At 40.9% G+C, this 20333-nt stretch overlaps 1 protein-coding gene across 3 annotated transcripts in view; it reads left to right on the top strand.

Annotated features, from left to right (window-relative positions):
* Positions 1–20333, top strand: part of TLN2 (talin 2) — a 342088-nt gene that overhangs the window by 242702 nt on the left and 79053 nt on the right. For all 3 annotated transcript variants that reach the window (XM_037910906.2, XM_043523668.1, XM_043523669.1), the window contains 9 exons: positions 689–782; positions 5641–5730; positions 6775–6897; positions 8485–8628; positions 8838–8999; positions 11368–11508; positions 13350–13531; positions 15290–15422; positions 17144–17245. In XM_037910906.2, the coding sequence (XP_037766834.1) occupies positions 689–782; positions 5641–5730; positions 6775–6897; positions 8485–8628; positions 8838–8999; positions 11368–11508; positions 13350–13531; positions 15290–15422; positions 17144–17245 (1171 nt within the window). The remainder of the gene's footprint in view (positions 1–688; positions 783–5640; positions 5731–6774; positions 6898–8484; positions 8629–8837; positions 9000–11367; positions 11509–13349; positions 13532–15289; positions 15423–17143; positions 17246–20333) is intronic.

The raw sequence follows: 20333 nt of genomic DNA, 5'->3' as shown, positions 1-20333 counted from the left end.
AGTGGTAGTCAGGTTGAGGGCCCATGCCATCAACTTCCCCATGGGGTTTCTGGGCAACACAGTTGCTACCGTTCTGTTTTTTATTCGGGGAGAGATGTTGGGTGGTTGTTTGTTTAATAATTTTTATTGTACTCTGAGCACAACAGTGCTACAGCCTGGCTTGCTAGGAAGTGGGTTTTAGGTGCTGCTGTTTCCTGACATTTCCAAGCATAGTGGTTGTGTGGCCAGGCTTAATTTTGAAATTGCACCATAACATTAGATCCAGAATAAAATAAACTGTCAAATAATGTACATTTATTATGCATCAGATTTCCTTTATGAACCAAAACTGTGCAAATGTCCTAGAAACTTGCCATCATGACAGGAAGATCCCACCTGTAGCTTATGTGCTAAGTGACAAATGATTTGAACAGGGGGTTATGTTTGAGGTGAGGATTACTGTTGATCAGTTTCACTTGGAGCCTCTTTCACTATGTTTTTCTCAGCAGGGGTTAGTATTGTGTTCTCCCTACCAAATATGATATTGCTCACTCACTCCGAAAGTACCAGCAGTGAGAGAAGTGGAAGAACATTTTGGGCTTGAAACGGCTTTTCATAGTGTATGGATGAATAAGACAAAATTGGAAATAATGGAAGTTGGTCAGTTTTCAAAACCCTTTTTTTTTTTTTCTTTTTTCCCCCTCCTTAGAGCAGTGACGGAGAGTATTAACCAGCTCATCACTCTGTGTACCCAACAGGCTCCTGGGCAGAAGGAGTGTGACAATGCTCTCAGAGAACTGGAGGTATGCTCAAGCTTGTGGTCTCATGGGGTGAACCTTCCTATGGTGAAGATGTCGGTCAGGGTTTACATTTTCGTTTCCCTGTCTGAGTAGCCGCTGTGTCATAGTCTCCCCCACTTGATATCTGTGGCAGAATTTTTTTCTCTCTAATTGTATATGAGATATGCAAAGAGCTTTCTAGTGGAGACAAACTTAGCACAACTTCTACTGAGTTGGCGAAAGGGAGTTTACATTTTACCCCACATGACAGAGCAGCCGTATATAGGACTATAAAGATACCAGTCTCCACTGCAGCAGTTTGGAGGGTGCACACACAAGAGTCACTTTCAGAGGACATGGGGAGAAGGGTTTACGCTAAGAAGTCTTTCACTGAGATGGCTGATAGTACCCTGAAGGAAGCTGTGACATCTTAGTTTTTCTGCTGTGGCTCTGTGTAATTGGAAATCGATGATTCTGAAAGTCACATCTAAGAAAAGTAGATCATGAATTACTCCATGATTTTTATATTCCTCTAGACTTCTAATTCCTCATGTTTTCTTTATCTCAGTCTAGCTGAATGTCTTTCAACATTGCGTGGTCTAGTACACACACTCTATTGCGTTCTGCTACATGAGTGTTTTGACAATACCTCTGTAAATTGTAGTGGATAGTTAGTTTGCTCTTGTTGAAAGGCCAGGTGCCTACGTTAATATCAAACCAATCAGCACCTGCTCCAAAATGCTAGGCAATAGTGTGTGAAGCTAAGCTAAATTGGTGTTAAGTTACTTAGGCAGTTTATGTCAACCTAAGTATGTCAGTGTCTACACTACGTCCTTGCTCCCGCTGATGTAAGTGCCCTACTACACTGACATAATAACTCCACATGCACAAAAGGTGTAGGGCTTTTGTCAGTGTAGTCAGGGTGACACAGTGTGTGTAGTTCTGAGGGAGGATGTTAATATTGTGGAGTTTGTGGAAGAAATCAGGTGTGTGCGGAAGGAAGCTGGCCCTTTGTGTGGTGAATGGTTTGAGGATGGTTTCTATGAATCCCAATATTCCTTGAGTAAAAGTGCCATGGGCAGATATGATTGGTCTGCCAGGGTTTTCTTCTTTGTGTATCTTGGGACACATGTGGAAGGTCCCTGGGGTGGGTTTGTGGGGGATGAGTTTGTAGAGTTTCTCTTGGAGTTGTTTGGGAAAGGATTTGATGATGTCTTTAAGTTCGTAGTTAAGTTGTGGTTTGGAGTGGGGGGATCTTTGAGTTCTGTATAGTAGGTGGTCTAGGAGAGTTGTCAGTTGGCCTTGTTGACTTAGTCATCACAGTCCAATAAAAGATATTACTTCACCCACCTGGTCTCTCTAATATCCTGAGACCAACAAGGCTGAAACCACACTGCATATTACATTGTTCCTACACATGCACATGCTATTTTTGTCATGATTCAAGACAAAAAATGAAAGGGCCGTGGGAAGTGTTTCTTCTTGGTTCTTTAAGAATTCCCTCAGCATGACATTGGCTCTTCTTGTGCAGAGCTGATGTGATCAGCAGTGTGATGTGGCTTTCTGGCTGTGTTTGTAATGCTGATTACTGCCTTACCATGCTGAGGCTTTCACTTTATGCCTACATTTTTTCCATCATTCCTTCTTCAGGCTAAAAGGAACAAATAAATTAGTTAGATGTCTTAGATGCCAGTTCTGTTAGAAGCAAGGGCTTCTTAAATGATTGTAGAAGAGGTCATGATCCCTAAAGCCAAATGGTTTAGGATCTCGTAAGGAAAGGAGTGGGGTAGTACTAACACTCAAAACCAAATTTGGCCCTAATAAAAGTGGGTACAACAGAGTGTAGTCTCATTTGGCTCTCAGTTTGTTACAGTGTACTTGTAGAAATTGTTTCAAGCTACAGCGTGTGACTTTGCCACAGTTCAGAGCTGCTGCCAGGAGAGATCCTCAGTTTTCATCTGTGGATGTGCCTTGTTCAGTGGGGCAAAGAGAATGAGTCTCTAAATCAGAAATGTTACGGTGCTGTGCTTTGTTTCTTCTCTTTATTAATTATATTATTTAGAAAAGGCATATTAACAGAGTTATTGGGAAATCTCAAAACCAATGATTTTGTGTATTTTGGGTTGGCAACAAGCATCAAAATGCTTTGATTTTTGTTGGGGGAAGAGCGGGGAGGGAGGGAGAAGGATGTCACGATGATGAATTCAAGCTGAAATGCAACCAGTGCTAAGTGTGTTATAGTAGGTGTGGGAGTGGAGATATGGAGCTGTCACACTTTTAATAACAGTAACAGTTTCAGTGAATATTTGTAAGAACTCTCAGCAGTAAAAGTCCAAGGACGTTGCCCTGGCATTTTTACCACTAAACAAAACACTTTTTTCTTTTGCTTTTAAATTTCAAATCACCTGTGTACAGTACAGTTGTGCTTAAAGTCAACTTTTCTCCTTGATTTACTGCATGACCAGTGTATGGAAATATCAGTGAAGAGTGATATTTTTAATAACACAGACCAAGAAGAACGTCAATGGAAAAACTTATAGGCTGATTACACAGCTCTTCCTTGATTCTTTGATCCCAAAGGAGGAGTGGCGAGAGATGGGATTTAACTGGAAGAAAAAGCGATAGTAGAGCAGAAAGGAATTAAGCACTGAGTGAACAAATGAGGTCTCAGAACTGCTAGCACCCAGGTTGATGTGACTGGCAAGCTCTGATCAGAGTCCCTGGACACAAATAGCAAATATTAGCAGAGCTTTGGATGAAAGCTTGCACAGTGATTGCTCTCTTGCTATCCCTGTCTTTGTTCATTACTGTTAATTGTCCATTTCTGTGAGATTTGCCCATATTAATATAAAAGTCAAACTAGAAATGAGATTGACTGCCTGTAGCTTCTTCCATGTAAAATGGAACCATGTTGAGAAGACAGGTGATACCTCTCCAGAGACCTGTAAGGAGCAGGAGCCTGCTGGGAGGGACTCCTCAGCGAGGAGAGTTGCCAAGGTCTGTGGGCGTGGTGGGAGAGCTATAAGCAAGGGGAAGCTCTGATAAAGTGCTGCAAAGACTTGAGCCTAAGGGAAAAGCTAGGTGGATGCTGATGCCGGTTACCTACTGAAATGACTAATTTTGTCTGAGGAAGGCTGGGTGGAAGATTCGTGGTGTTTTGAACTTGGTTAATAATCCAGACTCTTGAAAAGGAGACTGTTAGTGGGAAAACCCCTGCAGTGTGAAGTCCAGATGAACTTGGGCAGAAGGGGAAACAGAGGCAGCAGCAGGGTCTGAAGCCAGACCTAGGTAAACCTATAAGAAGCTTATAGGAGTGCCCATCAACATCAATAGGTGCTCCCCATTTCATTTTTATTATGGTTAAGCTATAAGGGTGTTTCCCCATCATCTGCCTTTTTCCCTACCTCATTCACCAATTTCTCCTACTTGCCTCCTGAGGCTCCCTAGAATAACTGGGAAGTATAGCGTTAGTAGAACTCAAGTGTTTCATCAGTGACTTAAGTATAGTGTCCACATACCCTGGGGCCTGCCCTGTGGATCAGATCAAGCAAAGCTGCACAGACTTTGTGCTTTCCCAGGAGTATGGAGACCTTGTTTAACTCTCCCTAGGCAGATGGATGTGGCAAGTCACTCCTAGCACTTCAGGATAAGGAACAGACGGGAGGGTTTTTAGCAGCAGCAGTTGCATTTTAACTGTCAATCTGCTGTTCTGTTTTTTCGCTCCTTCCTGTCATCTGTCCAGGGAGTCGTACCGCTCCTGTCTCTGGAGCAGTGAATATGTGGATAGAACATGATTTGCTCACTGCTACTCAGTAAATTGCTACGGAGGGGTGGAGCAGGGTATTAAAGTACTCTAGGGGATAGAGAAAGAGGGGAGCAGGAAGCAACAGCAGAACTGTTGGCGGAAGAGATCTCTTGTTAACGCTGCCTTTTTCATACAGTAAGATAACTGACAGTAAAGTGCTTAAAGGAAATGATCTTGACCGTAACTTTTAGGCTGTTACAAGACAGCAGACAAAGCATGGCTCAACTTCAGAAAATTGCTTTAGAGTTAGAAGTTAAGCTCTGATAAAAGATCTAACATTTAAATTCTTGCTCAGATTTCCTTTGCTGAAGAAAATCATGCAGCAAATCTTTCAGCTGTAGCCCCTTACTAACTTCCTATACTTCCTGATTTCACTCATGTTGGAAAGTGTGTTATACAGCTCATCGGGCTGTTATTCAGCTTCCGTTCTTGACTGTAAGCATGAAAATCAGCTTGAAAAAAACAATTTAAGCAAAAGAGGAGACTTGCCCTTTGGATATTTATTTTTATGTTGTGAGAATAGTTTTGTCCAAATATATTGATTCCTGTTTACAATATATGAAGTAGCTTCTCCCTTGGATAACTCTGTGCAGTACTCTCAAGGTCTGGGTTCACCCCAGGAGAAGGGCAACTCTTACTTAATTCTACTTGTCACATCAGTATTTTCCAATAGCATTTGACAGAGGGAACGGTGCTGGGAGGTTCTGTTGGCAGGGGAAAAAAATGCAAGCAGATGGTGCACTTACATTTAGCCAGGTGACTCTTTGTGTCTCCACACAGCAGGTAACAAGAGGTGGCAGCTTCTTGAATCAATGTTTTTATTCCCAGGAAGGCTCTGAGTTCGAAAGGGGGTTTGCCAGTTTGTGATATGGTAACACAAAGGAAAGTTTACAAATAGTCAGTTACTAAAATATCTACATACTGCAGTGTCTGGGAATCATATTTCTTTCCCTGGAGATAAAGAAACTAGGATGTGCAGATGTGTCTGCTGGTTTAATTATTGTGGTGGTGTATTTGTCTGGCTCAGATCCGTGTTATAGCTACTGTAGTAACTGAAGCTGCTCTCCTTTCTTTCAGACAGTTAAGGGAATGCTGGATAACCCCAATGAACCTGTAAGCGACCTCTCATATTTTGATTGTATTGAAGGTGTTATGGAAAACTCCAAGGTAATTCTGTTACTCTACTTCCATGTGTATGTGTTAAACAATTTCTAATCAATGGAGGGGTTTGCATGCTAATAAAATACATTGGAAAAAGGTGGTCTGCTTCTAGGAAAAATTCTTGTGCTCTAACTTTATGAAATTCTCTGGTAAAACTCCATTTGAGACTCTTGTGAGCAATCTTTGTGCTGCTGTTTGGCTTGTTTGTTCATCTGAAGACCTACTGTGCTGATAGCATTTAGTGTCATGTGATTGCCTTGTGATATTGTCTGAGACCTAACTCACTAGCAATCCAAATACTTCAGCATACCAGCAAGTACTGTAAAATGTGGATTAATTTTAGCTATTTTATGTCCTGTGTTTAAACTAGAAAAAAATCATAATCTATGGGAAACAACTTTTTTAGTTTTAAAACTTCGTTTCCCCCCACCAGCCCCGCCAAAAAAGCTTGTGTTAATTGAGTAGCTTTGCCTATTGGAATAAACCTTTGTTCCAACTGTGATTCAAACTGAAATTAGTTTTTCACTGTGTCTACTCCATAGCGGTTAATCAATTCTGTAAGTGTTAAAAGATACCACTACATCACCGCAAAAGTATTTTACAGTGAAAATCTTACCACACTCTGGAAATCCTCCCCTGAAAGTTTTAGTGCATCTTCATTTTGACCTTTTCAGTGTGTGATGCATTGGAATAATCCCAAAATCTTCATAATCTAAAAGAAAAGGAGGATGCCTAATGCACTGGAACATGTAATTCGTTTGCTTTGCTGCTATACCAAAGACATTGCAAGCTAAAAAAAAACCAAGCAAGATAGGCTTCGGTGGGACAAACACTAAAATTTTACAGGCATTCCGATGTTGGGATGTTTCCTGTATGCCAAGCTGCAAGTACTTTTTCCACTAAGTTTCAGCAAGTGTTTTGGGTCAGGCAAAGAGGCTGTGCTGAGTAGTTGCTTCTGCTCCTGTGTGCAGTCCAGGAAAGCTTGGAAAACACTGCCATGTAGAGTGAAGTATATTGGGGGAATAATTTACCCTATTTTCAATTGTTAAGGTCCTTGGAGAGTCAATGGCAGGCATTTCCCAGAATGCCAAGACTGGGGATTTGCTGGTCTTTGGAGAATGTGTTGGAGTTGCTTCCAAGGCTCTTTGTGGTCTCACAGAGGCTGCAGCCCAGGTAACCACTTGTTCATGAAGCCTGTAAAACAAATATGAATCTGTTTGTTTCTGTATTGCTGTATCTTGTGTGTGTGAATATTTGAGCTTTCATTCCTGTTGGCCAAAGAATCAAAATATTTGCATTGTTCAGTGTTTTTCATCGTGGAAGAGTGGGACAGACATTAAGTAATACGGCATCACAGCACACTTGTGAGGTGAGGGAAGCAATATTATGCCTGTTTTGTATGGAGGGAGAATGAGGCAGAGAGGTTAAATGAGTTTCCCAAGTTTATAGAGGAAGTAAGTGTCAGAGCCATGCCATGAATTTGTGTGTTTGTACCTCCCAGTTCTATGCACAGTCCCCAAGATCTTGCCCCCTCAGAACTAATTTAGTAGAAGGAAGCACAGGCAAGCCTGAGTTACTTGGAAGCTGGGAAACTTGAGCTTTGTGCCTTAAGCTAATCACAAAAAATGCGTTCTGGGGGTCATTTCTAATAATCAGCCCATGTCTTCAAACTATACATAATCGCATTCTCTTTTAGCAAAGGAAAAGAGATTATGGTAAATGTATGTTTTAGACCCATTACGACTGTCTGGATATTTTCTCAGTATCTAAGAAGCTTAAAATGTTGCAACATTCAGAGGTGTATTAATGTTGTTGGATCAGTCTGCCAAAATTGCATACTTCAAACCAGCCTGAGTCCCAAGTTATTGAGCTGCTCCCCCTGGTGACCAAAAGCTATATTGCCTTCTCAGTGGAGGAGCCAACTCTGAGGGACCATCCTATGCAGCTGCAAATTGCTCTGCTGTCCTCTTCCCCCTCCACTCCCCACACACAAAAATATAATTAATCTGTGGCTGTGGGCTTCCTGGGCCCCACAGTTAGTCCTATCTGTAAAGGAAATCAGAAAGAAACCTCCAAATATAGCTTTGACTATATAAATAAATCCTGATATCTGTGGTGAGAAATGTAGAATCATTGTTTAAATAAAAACTGAGATTATCACTGACCATTATGTGTCCTTATCTGGGGTGTAGCCTGCAGCTGGATGGGCCCTACAGTCAGCTCTAGAAACAAAGCATCTCTTTTGTGCTGTGACTAACACGTGTAACTTTATGCTTCATTGTACATTGAAGAGGATAGTTTTTTCATCAAGGCGTGAAAAGGTGATGTGTGGGCAACTGTAGTCTTTAGTTTTCTATTCATAGCTGACTAAAATACTGGGCCCCTCAAAATCTGGCTGCTCTGGGTGGATGAAAGTTACCTTGAACAGTCAGCATCAGAGTTCTTACCTGGCTACCCTAGGGATAAATCAGTTCTCCTTCGATGCTTATTGGATAATGAAGTGTCTTTACCCTTTGGATTTTGCTGAGTAGTTTTGTTCAGGCTAATGAGATTTCACAAATCATATTACAGACACGCCAGCTTTTACATCCTCCTACAGACTTGTTGCTAGGCATTTATTAATAGCAGCTTTGCTATATGACTTCTAACTACAGCCTGATCACCCTGGTCAGTAAACATTTGGCTGGCTCATTAAACAGTTGGAATGGGTTTAGCATAATCTTCACATTTGCTTTTAATTTAATCTTGCTCCCTTTCTAGGCCGCTTACCTGGTTGGCATCTCAGATCCCAACAGTCAGGCTGGTCACCAGGGGCTTGTCGATCCTATCCAGTTTGCCAGGGCCAATCAGGCAATCCAGATGGCATGTCAGAATCTGGTGGATCCAGCAAGTAGCCCATCACAGGTAACTCTTTCCAGAGGATTGTAATGAGACCTTTTCTGAGTTTCATTAGGAGCCATCTGTTTGCTTCATATGGATGGTTGGTGAGGGGAAATACTCAGTTTGTGAACATAGAAAGGGTTTGAATTGCTGTTTGTTCAGAATTAGAATGTCATTACTACCTCGTTCCTTTGCCTGGTTCTTCACCTCTTTTGTGCCATCTGTTTTTTCAGGTTTTATCAGCTGCCACAATAGTGGCCAAGCATACTTCTGCTTTGTGTAACGCTTGTCGTATTGCTTCATCGAAGACAGCCAACCCCGTTGCCAAGAGACATTTTGTGCAATCTGCTAAGGAGGTCGCAAACAGCACCGCCAACCTGGTGAAAACTATCAAGGTACATGTTCTCTTTCATTATGCTTTCATTTCTCCTCTGCTCTGCTGAAACAGAAGATCTGGTTAACAGTAACTTCTTTCTCTTTGCAGTACGCTTTTTAAAATATTCTCATTCATTAGGAGCTCCCATCATAGACCAGAACCCCATTATGCTAGGTACTGTACAGACACACCTTGTGTAACCTGGAAAGCTGTAACACTTTAACTGTACTGGTATAGTTAAAGTGGCACAAGCCTCCTTAGTGTGGATGCAGTTATAAAGAAACTGTATAAAGAGTTATGAATCGCTCTACTGGCATAAAGGGGCTTTATAACATAGAGCTGTTCCCATATGGGAAGGGATATAAGCTAAACTGCTATTACACACACACACACACACACACACACACACACACACACACACACACACACACACACACACACACACACACACACACACACACACACACACACACACACACACACTGTTAAAAAGATTATTACAGTTGCAAAGTCAAGCACTCAAAATGCAATCTGTGCAACCTTAATTTGACCCCTTGTGCATATGCATTGTGATACAGTCTTTAATTACATGATCACATACCATTTTTTCCACAGGACTCCTGACTCATTGAGTACATAGAATGAATGGTGCTCACTTAATGAGCAGCTGTTCAATATTGTTTTATCCTCCCCATTCAATGTGTGGCCGATGCCTTATTTACTGTACATTATTAAACCACTGCTTTGAAGATAGGATTATTAATGTGTTCAGGGGCTTTTCTGCAGTGCTCATCACTGTAATATCTGAGTGTTTCACAGTCAGATGACATTAATTTATCTTCACAACACCCAGCAAATAAAGCAGGGGTCCTACAGACAACATTTTCCTTTGCTACACAGCTGTGATAGATCCTCAGAGCAGGTCTATCCTGTGCACAGGCAAGAGACTAGAAAAAATTGTACGTGGTTGTGGAATTAAAGACTGTATCATGGTGTTATAAGCACATGGGAGACTAATTAAGGTTGCACAGGCAACCTTTATCCTTGCAGCTCTTAACCTTTGAGTGCTTGCCTTCCTAACCTTAACAAAATGTTCTTTTAACGTAGTTTTGTATGTGTAATTCCCTAGTTTTTTGGTATTTTTTACATGAAAGCTACATGGATGGAAAGTTTCATCCCAAACAGTTAAAGTTTGGCAAAGTTATAAGCAACTAAAATCAGGGTCTTATAATGGGAAGTGTTGGGCAACCTTAATAAGAGGAGAGACTAGATTAATAGATTTTTAAGGCCAGAAAGGACCTTTGTGATCATTTGGTTTGATATCCAGTATAGTGCAGGCCACAGAACTTCCCCCAAAATAATTCCTAGAGCATATCAGCTATGCTTATTATAGGCATATGTACACTTGCGCTTGTACTTGTATATCAGTAAAACATCATACCCCAAGTGGCATAGTAATACTGGTACAAGTTTCAAGTGTAGACCAGGCCTAAATGTTCTTGCTGCATATGAAACAGGTGACCTCTGCAATTCTCGCTATTAGTTGTCTGGAATCCAGGGTTTGAGGTTGGTGACACCCTCTCAGGGACTCCGCTTGTGTATCAGAAATAACACTCAAAATTGAGGGAGACTAGCTTGTTTCAGAGTTGAAATATACAAGCTAAAAATAATATTTAGCTTTTGTTAAATGTCAACCATTTTTTTTCTAAATATCTCCCTGAGTTCCGGTAGGAAGCGGTTTCTCTTCTTGTGAGAAGGAATGAAGCTTGTGAGAAACCTCGGAATCACGAATCTGAATCTTTCAGTAAGCCATTAGATGGCCTGCTGCTAAAATTCTTGTAAAACAACTATATTCAGAGGACTTGATTTTGTTATGATTTTCCACTGAAGCTGCTTTCATGTTGAGCTGTTTCCTGTGAGATTATGAAGGAGATGAGTTCACTTATGTGAGAATGAGTCAATAACAGCTATGAAGACGAATGTCTGGTTTAGAGGTTTTAGTTTCTAAGAAAAGGATCAACTTGTTAGCAACTTCCACCTCTGTGGACTTGAGGTATTAAAACATGATTTATGGGAAGTCATCAGAGTGCAATTATTTTAAGCTTTTTTCCTGTTCTTCGTAGCAGCACAGCTGCTTTGGGCTTGGGGTCAATAATCATATGAATAAGTGAAGAAACATACTGTGTTAAATTTTACTTCTTTTTTCTAAAGTGTTAAGATCAGTCTTGTGTCTGGAGGAAGTTTCAAATCTCTTTGCAAATCTCAAATGTTATAAATGTTTTGAAAGTTACAGTGAATTAAACCATCTTCCTTCAGTATATGACCCTGCTGAGCCTTTACAAATGGGCTCTTGCATGCCAGAGACTAATTGCCATGTTCTTTGCCAGGCCCTGGACGGTGATTTCTCTGAAGATAACCGCAATAAGTGTAGAATTGCGACTGCACCTTTGATTGAAGCTGTGGAAAATCTGACAGCATTTGCTTCCAATCCAGAGTTTGTCAGTATACCAGCCCAGATCAGCATGGAGGTAGGTAGAGAGTTTTATTTGTATCACAAAGTAACCATGTGAGGTGCTCTCCTGCCCTCAAGTTAGCTTTATTATCAAAGTTAAAATGTGGAGTTAAACTTTTGTAACCAGGAAGACCTTTGAAGAACTTGATCCTACATTGAGTTCCATGTGGGCAAGCAGAACTCATTGCAGGATCAGGGCTTATGATCCCAAATCAGGAACAAAATTTATGTGGATTTAAAACGGGGGGTCGGTTATTACACGGGACGTGTCGTGAGCTGTCAGCCGCCAACCCAAGCCCCGCTTTGCATCCAGCATTTCTAATGGTGTTAAATATATTAAGTGTTTTTAATTTATAAGAGGGGGTCAAACTCAGAGGCTTGCTATGTGAAAGGGGTCTCCAGTACAAAAGTTTGAGAACCACTGATTTAAAGTAACAAGTGATACACTGTCAACCAAAGGAGTGAATAATCCTTTATTTTTCTTACTTGGCCAGTCCTGTGTTCAAGATTCCTTCTTTTCCCTTGAGAGTTGCTTACAGCACAGATACGTGAAACAGTTTTTCCCACCTTCCGTGTACAACTGATACCCTGCCACAAAAGCTCATTCCTGGTTGAAACCTCTGCCCTCACTGAAGGGCTGATCTCATCTGCCAGGCTGCATTCCATGAGTTCCTTCGTATGGACCTCTTGTAGGCAGTGCTCTCTTTCAGTTAATCACTGACCTTGAATTTGGTACAAGCATGACAAGCCTTGTGATGCTGGAATAACAACTTTTATCTCTTGTTGCTAGCATGTAATGTGGTACTAATGACTTGCACGTTGTGTCAGATACTTCTCACCATCTGGGGAAGTCATAAATCTGCCAGGTTTCAAAGCCAGCATTACAATTTAAAATGAAATTATCACTTAGGATGCACTGAATGGCTTACGTGACAGTTGTCCCGCGTCTGGATCAAGTGGTGGGAATTTGTGCTGACAAGAAGTAGTTTTTTGTGGGGAGTTATGTTTCACAAAACAAAACCATTTCACATTTTGGGAGACTAAAGCTCGTTCAAAACTATGTAAAATCCCATTGTAACAGAGCTTATATAGCATTGCAGACGTGTTCAGAGTTGATTTGCAAACTGTTTCCTGCTTTCAGTGTCCTCATCCCAAACTGGAGACAGCAGAAGCAGAGGATTCAGTAATTGTCTGTCTGGATCCACATGTTGTGGGACTTAATGTAGGCTTGGGGCCTGCCCCCTCCAGTCCTGTTGTAGTTGGTGTTTCTAGCTTGCTGGCATTCAATCAGGATATTAGGTACAAATATTGTAACCCAGTTACAATATTATAGGCCATATTCAACTAATCCTCTGAGAAGGCATGTTTGCCTATATCTCATAATGGTTACAACTGGTTATCATGCTGCTAAATTATACCCACCAGTTCTCCATTTGGCAGGACTCATGGGCTTCTCTTTTCACTTGAATGTATCCGCTTTGCTAATCTGAAAGCGGTCTCCTTAATTACAGCAAACAGAAAATTAGCCAGATTTTTTTGCTTTCTACAGTGAATTTACTGCAGTGACTTCTCCCCGTCTAATATTACATGATGGTGCAGATCTTGACGATCTACGCATGCCCTAAATAGAACCAGTTCTTCAGGAGCAAAATAAATTGACAAGTTCCAAGGGTGACTTACAAATGTTCTGCATTTCCTGTTAGTGCGGAAGAGATGAATAGTTCAGTGTTACGTTCAGTCCTCCCTCAATACATGTCTTTGTTAGAATGCAGGCGAGTCCAAGCGTTTGCCACTCGTTTTGAAGATGATTCTAATTCTGTTCCTTGTGCATGTATCTTGCTGCTCTTTTGATCACAGGGATCTCGAGCACAGGAGCCAATTCTGATTTCTGCCAAGACGATGTTGGAGAGCTCAGCTTTATTGATCAAAACTGCTCGTTCGCTGGCCATCAATCCAAAAGATCCACCTACCTGGTCTATACTTGCTGGGCATTCGCACACGGTTTCAGATTCAATTAAGAGTCTGATCACTTCCATTAGGTGTGTTTTCTGTCATAACTTTTTTTTATCTTCCACTCTCATGCCGTAATGCCCCAGCACCTTATCCAGTATGTAGAATGAAATGGTGGTACCTAATGGCCCATGCTGCCATTGTCATTTTATCGATGAAAACCATGTAAAGGGACTTGAACATCATTTGCTTTCCATAGAGCAAATGTTTCTTATCCTATATAGCTGAAGAGTAAGTCATGGATAGTTGAAGGTACAGAGGGAGCTGTGGTAAGAGAGTTATTTTTTGACTATTGCCCTCCATTGTTTTATTCATTCTTCAAAGCTTGAAAATGAAATTTAATTCCTTAGCAGCTTGTGCCTTTGTCTGTTTGACAAATATTGATTGCATTCTATGGTGCACAAGGTCTCTCTGTTTATACTTTGTGTGCAATCATCATTGATGATTGCACAGCTCTGGAAAGTGGGGGTTTTGCCAAGTTCCTCCTTTTATTGAGTTTAAAGCAAATAGAGCAGAAAATATGGTAGGGCCTATGTAAATTGGAACATATTTAAAACACACTTAGCAGTATTCAGAACATGGAAAACATTCCCTACAAATTGACAATAATTTTGAGGCAAATCAAATGGGATGTCTAGGGATCTGATTCAGCAAAGCACATTCTGAAGTGCTTAGCTATATCAGGACCAAAGTAACCTGAATGTTGTTAAAGCGGCAGAGAGTCCTGTGGCACCTTATAGACTAACAGAAATATTGAAGCATAAGCTTTTCGTAGGTCGCATGCATCCGACGAAGTGGGTATTCACTCAGGAAAGCTTATGCTCCAATATGTCTGTTAGTCTATAAGGTGCCACAGGACTCTTTGCCGCTTTTACAGATCCAGACTAACACAGCTACCCCTCTGATATTTGAATGTTGTTCTCTACTACAGTTTTTTTCCTGTTTACTTTATAAGATTGTTCTTGTATGTGTGCGCGCACGCGTGCCTTAATTTTAGAAGAAGCACTAAATCTCCTTTGTATACAAACTTAAACACACTTGAAAAGAGGGATTACATTATGTATTCTAACTCTTAGTGGAACTGGGTACTGAGTGAATAAACTGTATGTTGGTGGCTGTGTATTAGCATCTAAGTTAATATTGTCCTTTCATGATTTTATACTTCAACCACAAACTGCCAGTCTAGATTAAAGTCCCCACAGATTAATTTCCATTAAAATGTATTTGCATTTGAGAGTAAAACTTACCTAATACCCAAGGAGTTCTTCATGGAGCTATTGGCTGATTTCTCCCCTGCATTCAACAGAAGGTGAGAGGCTTTGTTCATCTATCTCAGTTGCTTCTGAAGTCCTGCTTATTCAAGTCCTCTGCCATGGCCACCTTAGGAGGGCTCTTTTCTGAGGTGGCTAGTGCAGCTGATTATTCACCTGGGAGAGTATCCTGGTTCTGCTTCATTAAAAGCTCCCTTTTCTTGCCAAATCCCGAGGGCTTACATGCCACAAAACATCCAGAATATCTCAGCTATTTATGACAGATTTCAGAGAAGCAGCCGTGTTAGTCTGTATCTGCAAAAGGAATAGTAGTACTTGTCTCTAAGGTGCCACAAGTACTCCTCTTCTTTCAGCTATTTATGTGTATCAAACCCTTATTGGTACAACAAACCTAGTTCTCTTCCTTGCTGCTCCACTTGCCTCATATATTGTCTATTAATGAAATACGTTTGTGTGTGAATTCATGAATGAGGACCTTCTTCAACCTTGAATTACCCTATCTTCTTTTTGTTTCAGGGACAAAGCCCCGGGCCAGAGAGAATGTGATTACTCCATTGATGGAATCAATAGATGTATTAGAGATATTGAGCAGGCTTCCCTTGCAGCAGTCAGTCAGAACTTGGCCACAAGGGATGACATCTCAGTTGAGGTAAGGCAGACTGCACTGTAACTGAGTAAAATTAAGCACTCCTACTTGTCTTTTGCTTTCCTTCATATCAGAAGGAAAACATTGGAACTAGGAACTGTGTAGAGGCAGCACAGACTGCCCTCAGGGGAGAAATTTTCCCATTAGAAGGCTCTTATGGCAAATTCACAGATTTGTTCATGGGGAGACTGATTTCTGGCCTAATCTGGTGTGTTTAATGGTGGTGTTAATAGGGCTTTATGATAGGGAAGGCAGTGAGGCAAAATAAAATTTGGGATGACATTGATGTTTACCTATTGGGGAATGGAGCTTGCTTAAATTGTGTATAAGATTATAAGATGGGGGAAAAAGCAAAGGAACAAGAAATGCAGATGAAATGAGTGTTTTGTTAAGGGTGGATGACTAGATGCAATTTAGCAGCTCATCAGAGTAGGCCTCAGGGACATCATTTTTGCATATTTGCTTTTGTGCCTTAATACTAAGATATCATACATTGATCAACTGCTTCAGTAAATTGGACAGCAGACAGCACGGTCCCAAGCTAAGCATTCCACATTGCAAGTGTTCAATATATTCATGAGAGAAAAGCTACTAACAATTACTCATAGCATGTAGTGAGCACTCTGAGTGATAAACTTCATATTTTAAGTAAAGTTTCCTCATTAATAGTAAACGTTATCACTGTCCCTGTCTCCTACGCAAAACAGCTTTACATTTTCTTCCAATTTTAATGAAATTGGTATGAAATCCTTCTCTCTCAAATTTGCCCTCTTGCATTTGCAAGAGTGATTGTTTATTTCCAAGCTAAGCAGTAATGCTAGATACACCACCAAAACTTTCATCTTACTGGAGTGACTCATAAGAAATAAAAGTGTATGAAGTTACCACGAAAGTGGGGTTTTTTTAAAAACAACTTAATTCCTCTTTCCTCTTGTTAAAAATGTCCATCCTGTTTTGCACCTTGCTAATAGTGTTCGGAGTTTGAATAAGCACTATCAAGCTACCAAGTCTTATTTAAAGCAATATGTAAATAAAGCAAATCATAAAGATGGTGTTTTATTTCTTGTTTTTTTGCAGGATGAGCTAAATCCTGGCTACAAAGGCATTAACTGCCTTTGAACTAGAGGGAAATAGTTCGAGTACTGGCATTTCTAATACCTGCCCTTCTTTATCATTATGTCTCCGCTACCGTATTTTGGAGATCAGTCCATATCTCCTACTTGGAGATTACTTATTTTTCCGTTCCCTTTCATATGAGTGTATATGGAGTCCACAATTAAAACTTTCCTCTTTGTGCTGCACTGTTGCCTTGAAAGTGCTGATTCATGTTTAGCTCAGCAGTCCTGGTGATTTTTCTGAGCAGTCTAATGTCATTAAATCAGAGGCAACAATAGCATCACTTGTCATGTTACCACTGGAGCTAGAAGCGAATGGAGGAACAGGCATTGCAAGCCAGAGCTGGAAGGAGCCTTTTTTTCGCCGTGCCTCATGTTTACGTGCAGCAAACAGCCTCTGTCAGGGCACCCTGCAAGAGGGGAAGATAAATGTGGAGAAATGGACAAGCATGTAAATAAAACTTACTAGTTTGCATCTGCTCTTTATACCGTTGAATGTGGTTTGACAGAGTTCTTTGCAGTTCAGCTGGCATGAGGGTATCTTGTGAAATGGTGTGGCTCAGTGAATGAATTGCTGTGGAAAGAACTGACAATGTCTCTTTTTGTTAGGCTTTACAGGAGCAGTTGACATCAGTTGTTCAGGAAATTGGGCACCTTATTGATCCCATAGCAACAGCAGCTCGGGGAGAGGCAGCTCAGCTGGGACACAAGGTACTTGGTCCTGTATTTATTGTAATTTCTAAAGTCCTGATTCCTTAGAGTATATGGAATTGTCTGTGTGTCAGTAATGAGACAATGGTAGATGTTACAGTGTGTGGCAATCTTATTCACGTTACACTAAAAATATACATGGAAATGTGGGGTGCGGGAAAGATCTTGGATTCCTGAAGGCAGAATATTTAAATCAGAGGCAAAAATTGTTTGAACCTATTTGCCTAATTATTGCAAAGTACAGGACATGCAAGATTGCTCACTGTCCTCGGGCTACTTAGATACAGGACCATGATAGCTTCAATTTCTGGCCACATGAGGGTGAATTGAGGACTGATCTTTGGAGTTAATTCTGAATTTTTAGGGTTTTTATAAGTTTAAGTGCTTTTTTTTAAGTAACTTTCATAAACAAATGTCCTTTGCCGCCTTTTCATCTTGGATTTTATTGATACTTTTTAAAATGTCTGCTTCTTTATATCCCTAACACTGTGGGTATTGAGTGCTTTTCCTTTTTAGCATATAACTAGGTGTTTTAGGACTTATTATAAATGTCTAATTACGTGTTGAAGACCTCAGTCTATTGAATTAATGCTTGCTTAATTGCAAAAATGTTTATTTTTAGATTAATGTATGAAATCTGCAGCTCCTTGGCAGGTACTTGGCTGGTGGAGTCATTAAAAGGTGGTATGTCAATCCACAGTGAGGGGAGGAGGAGTTAAATGGGTCTAGTAAATAACTAGTAAAAGCTCAACAGTGCTAATCAGTGTTAAAATATCAGTACAGATGTACGTTATAAAAAACCTAAGATGTAAAAAGAACAAGTTGTGCAGCTGATTTTCAAGCTTCAGTAGTTTACCCCTTTTAAATTCCTGGTGGCCTGCCAAATTTTCCTTTAGAAGTCTAGTCATGGGTGAGTTACTGAAAGACCAATACAACTTGTATCAATTTAAAAATTGCCAAATGTATTTAACTGTAAAAGAAGCATGGCTCAGGCCTGCAATTCGAGTGAAGATTTGCTACTGAATGTTGTCTTCAAAACGGAAAGATTATGGAGAGGCTCGGACCAGGGATTTCCCTACACCCCTCCTGAATTTCCCCATCACCCCCCTCCCTGTTTTGTGAACTGGTTACATACAGTGTTGCTAATGTAGTGATTGTTTGGAAATTTGAATTGAAATTGAAACATTAATACACACTTTAAAAGCATATAAAGGGTATGATAAAATGCATGTATCTGAAAAAGTATAATACATTTGAAAAGTATGAACATAGACTAGCTTTCTTATACAGCTGTTGTTTTTTATGACCATGTCAGTGCATTCATTTCGGTAATGTTGGCCAACCTAATAATTTCAAATTATGATTTGTAAGCAAAGTCTAAATGAGCTCTCCCTAACAGCTAGTGATGGGCTGGGGGGAAAGGCTTCAGGACCAGATGGTATTTACATTCACACCTAATCTACCTAGGTATCCAGCAAACAGAGCTGTGTTGCCCAAGTGATAGATTTTGGCTGGGGTTGGGTTACAAATCACTTGAATGCGGGGGGGATGAAATGTTGTTGTTCTTATTGTATGAGTAAAGGGCAGTAGAACTGTACTTAGCCTGTGCTGATTGAGGGGATCGAGAGAGGGTGGGCACAGATGTTTTGCTTGATGGTCTGCCTGAGTCACAAGTACTATTTGACCTGCCTCTCTCCGCTGTTTAAAGACAGAGCTGATTAGGCTCCATAGATAGTCTTTTGTAAAGTGACCACTAGAGCTGAAATCACTGATAATCAGGTCTAAGTGCTTAGACCTGCTGTGGGACAGTGTTTCTGTGAAAGAGATGGCCCAGTCTGCACTAGCAGCGAGGTTCCCCCACTGAGAGCTCAGCTGAAATCACTGAGAGGTGGGTGGAACCTCAAGAGACCAACTTGCAGAGGTCACAGTGGCAGGTGGCAGCAGAAGGTGACGGCTCAGGGCCATTGGCAACAGAGCGATGGAGTGAACAGTGGCGCAACGAACAACAGTGGCTAGAGCGAACAGTGAGCAGCTGGAGGAACAAGCAAGGTGCCTTCTTGCCCCCCACCTGGGAGGTGAACTCATGTGAAAGGACCTCTGAACTCTGAGTGTCCACTGACCAAGGACAACACCAGTGAGTGTTAATGAGGCTGTTAAGAATGCTGGAGACACAACACAGTTCATGTGAACAAACATGGCTGTGGCATCATACTTTCTATTTAAGCAAGAGATACCACACACTACAAACTGGAGGCCAATGTTAAGTGCATTGTCACTTGTTCATCCTGAAGTTGAACACTGGTTCCAAACTAGACCAGCAAATGCTCACTATCTTTCTGCAAGAAACTCAACTGACTGGCTAGAAGCATGTAGTGCAACAGAGAAAGACTCAACAGTTGAAAAAGTGAAGAACTCTCTCTCACCACATTCAAAAAATTTGCATACATGGCTGATGAATGCACCGATGCAAATTGGCATCAAGTATTAAGTCACTGTGTATGTTATCTTGATGTCCGTGGTAGGCCAGTAGATGCATTTCTAGATGTTCAAGTTACAGAAGACACATCAGCTGCATCTATGACAACCCACATCTTAGAAGAGTTAAATGCTTGTCATTTGGACCCCAAACAGATGGCTGCTTGTGCATTTGATGGAGCTGCAGACTTCTCTGGAAGACATGGTGGAATACAAACTTTGCTCAGAGAAAAGTGTAACCCCAGTGTCTCCTATGCACACTACAGAGGCCATATACTCCAACTAGCGCTAGTACGAGCTGCAGACTCTTCAAAAGACATTTAAAAAGCTACAAATTTAATGTCTTCATTTTATTCTTTTTTCAGCAAGAGTCCAAAAAGACTGAATATCTTGGAAAATATAGACGATACACTGGGACTGAGGTTCAAATTAGTCCAACCTGGGAAAACCCTCTGGCTTTCTCTTGGCTGTTATCTTAAAATTACTCCAGCCATTATTACTGGCTTTGGAAAGTATCTACCAAGATGGGATGTATCTAAGTAGTGAGGCTGGTGGATTACTTTTGCTACTACGTTCAGGGAAGACTATTGCCATTCTTTCTCTTGTAAGTCTA

Source organism: Chelonia mydas, chromosome 10 (assembly GCF_015237465.2).
Source record: "Chelonia mydas isolate rCheMyd1 chromosome 10, rCheMyd1.pri.v2, whole genome shotgun sequence".
NCBI classification, from domain to species: Eukaryota; Metazoa; Chordata; order Testudines; family Cheloniidae; genus Chelonia; species Chelonia mydas.
Note: the sequence above shows the minus strand (reverse complement) of the source record. Positions and strands in the feature narration are given on the sequence as shown.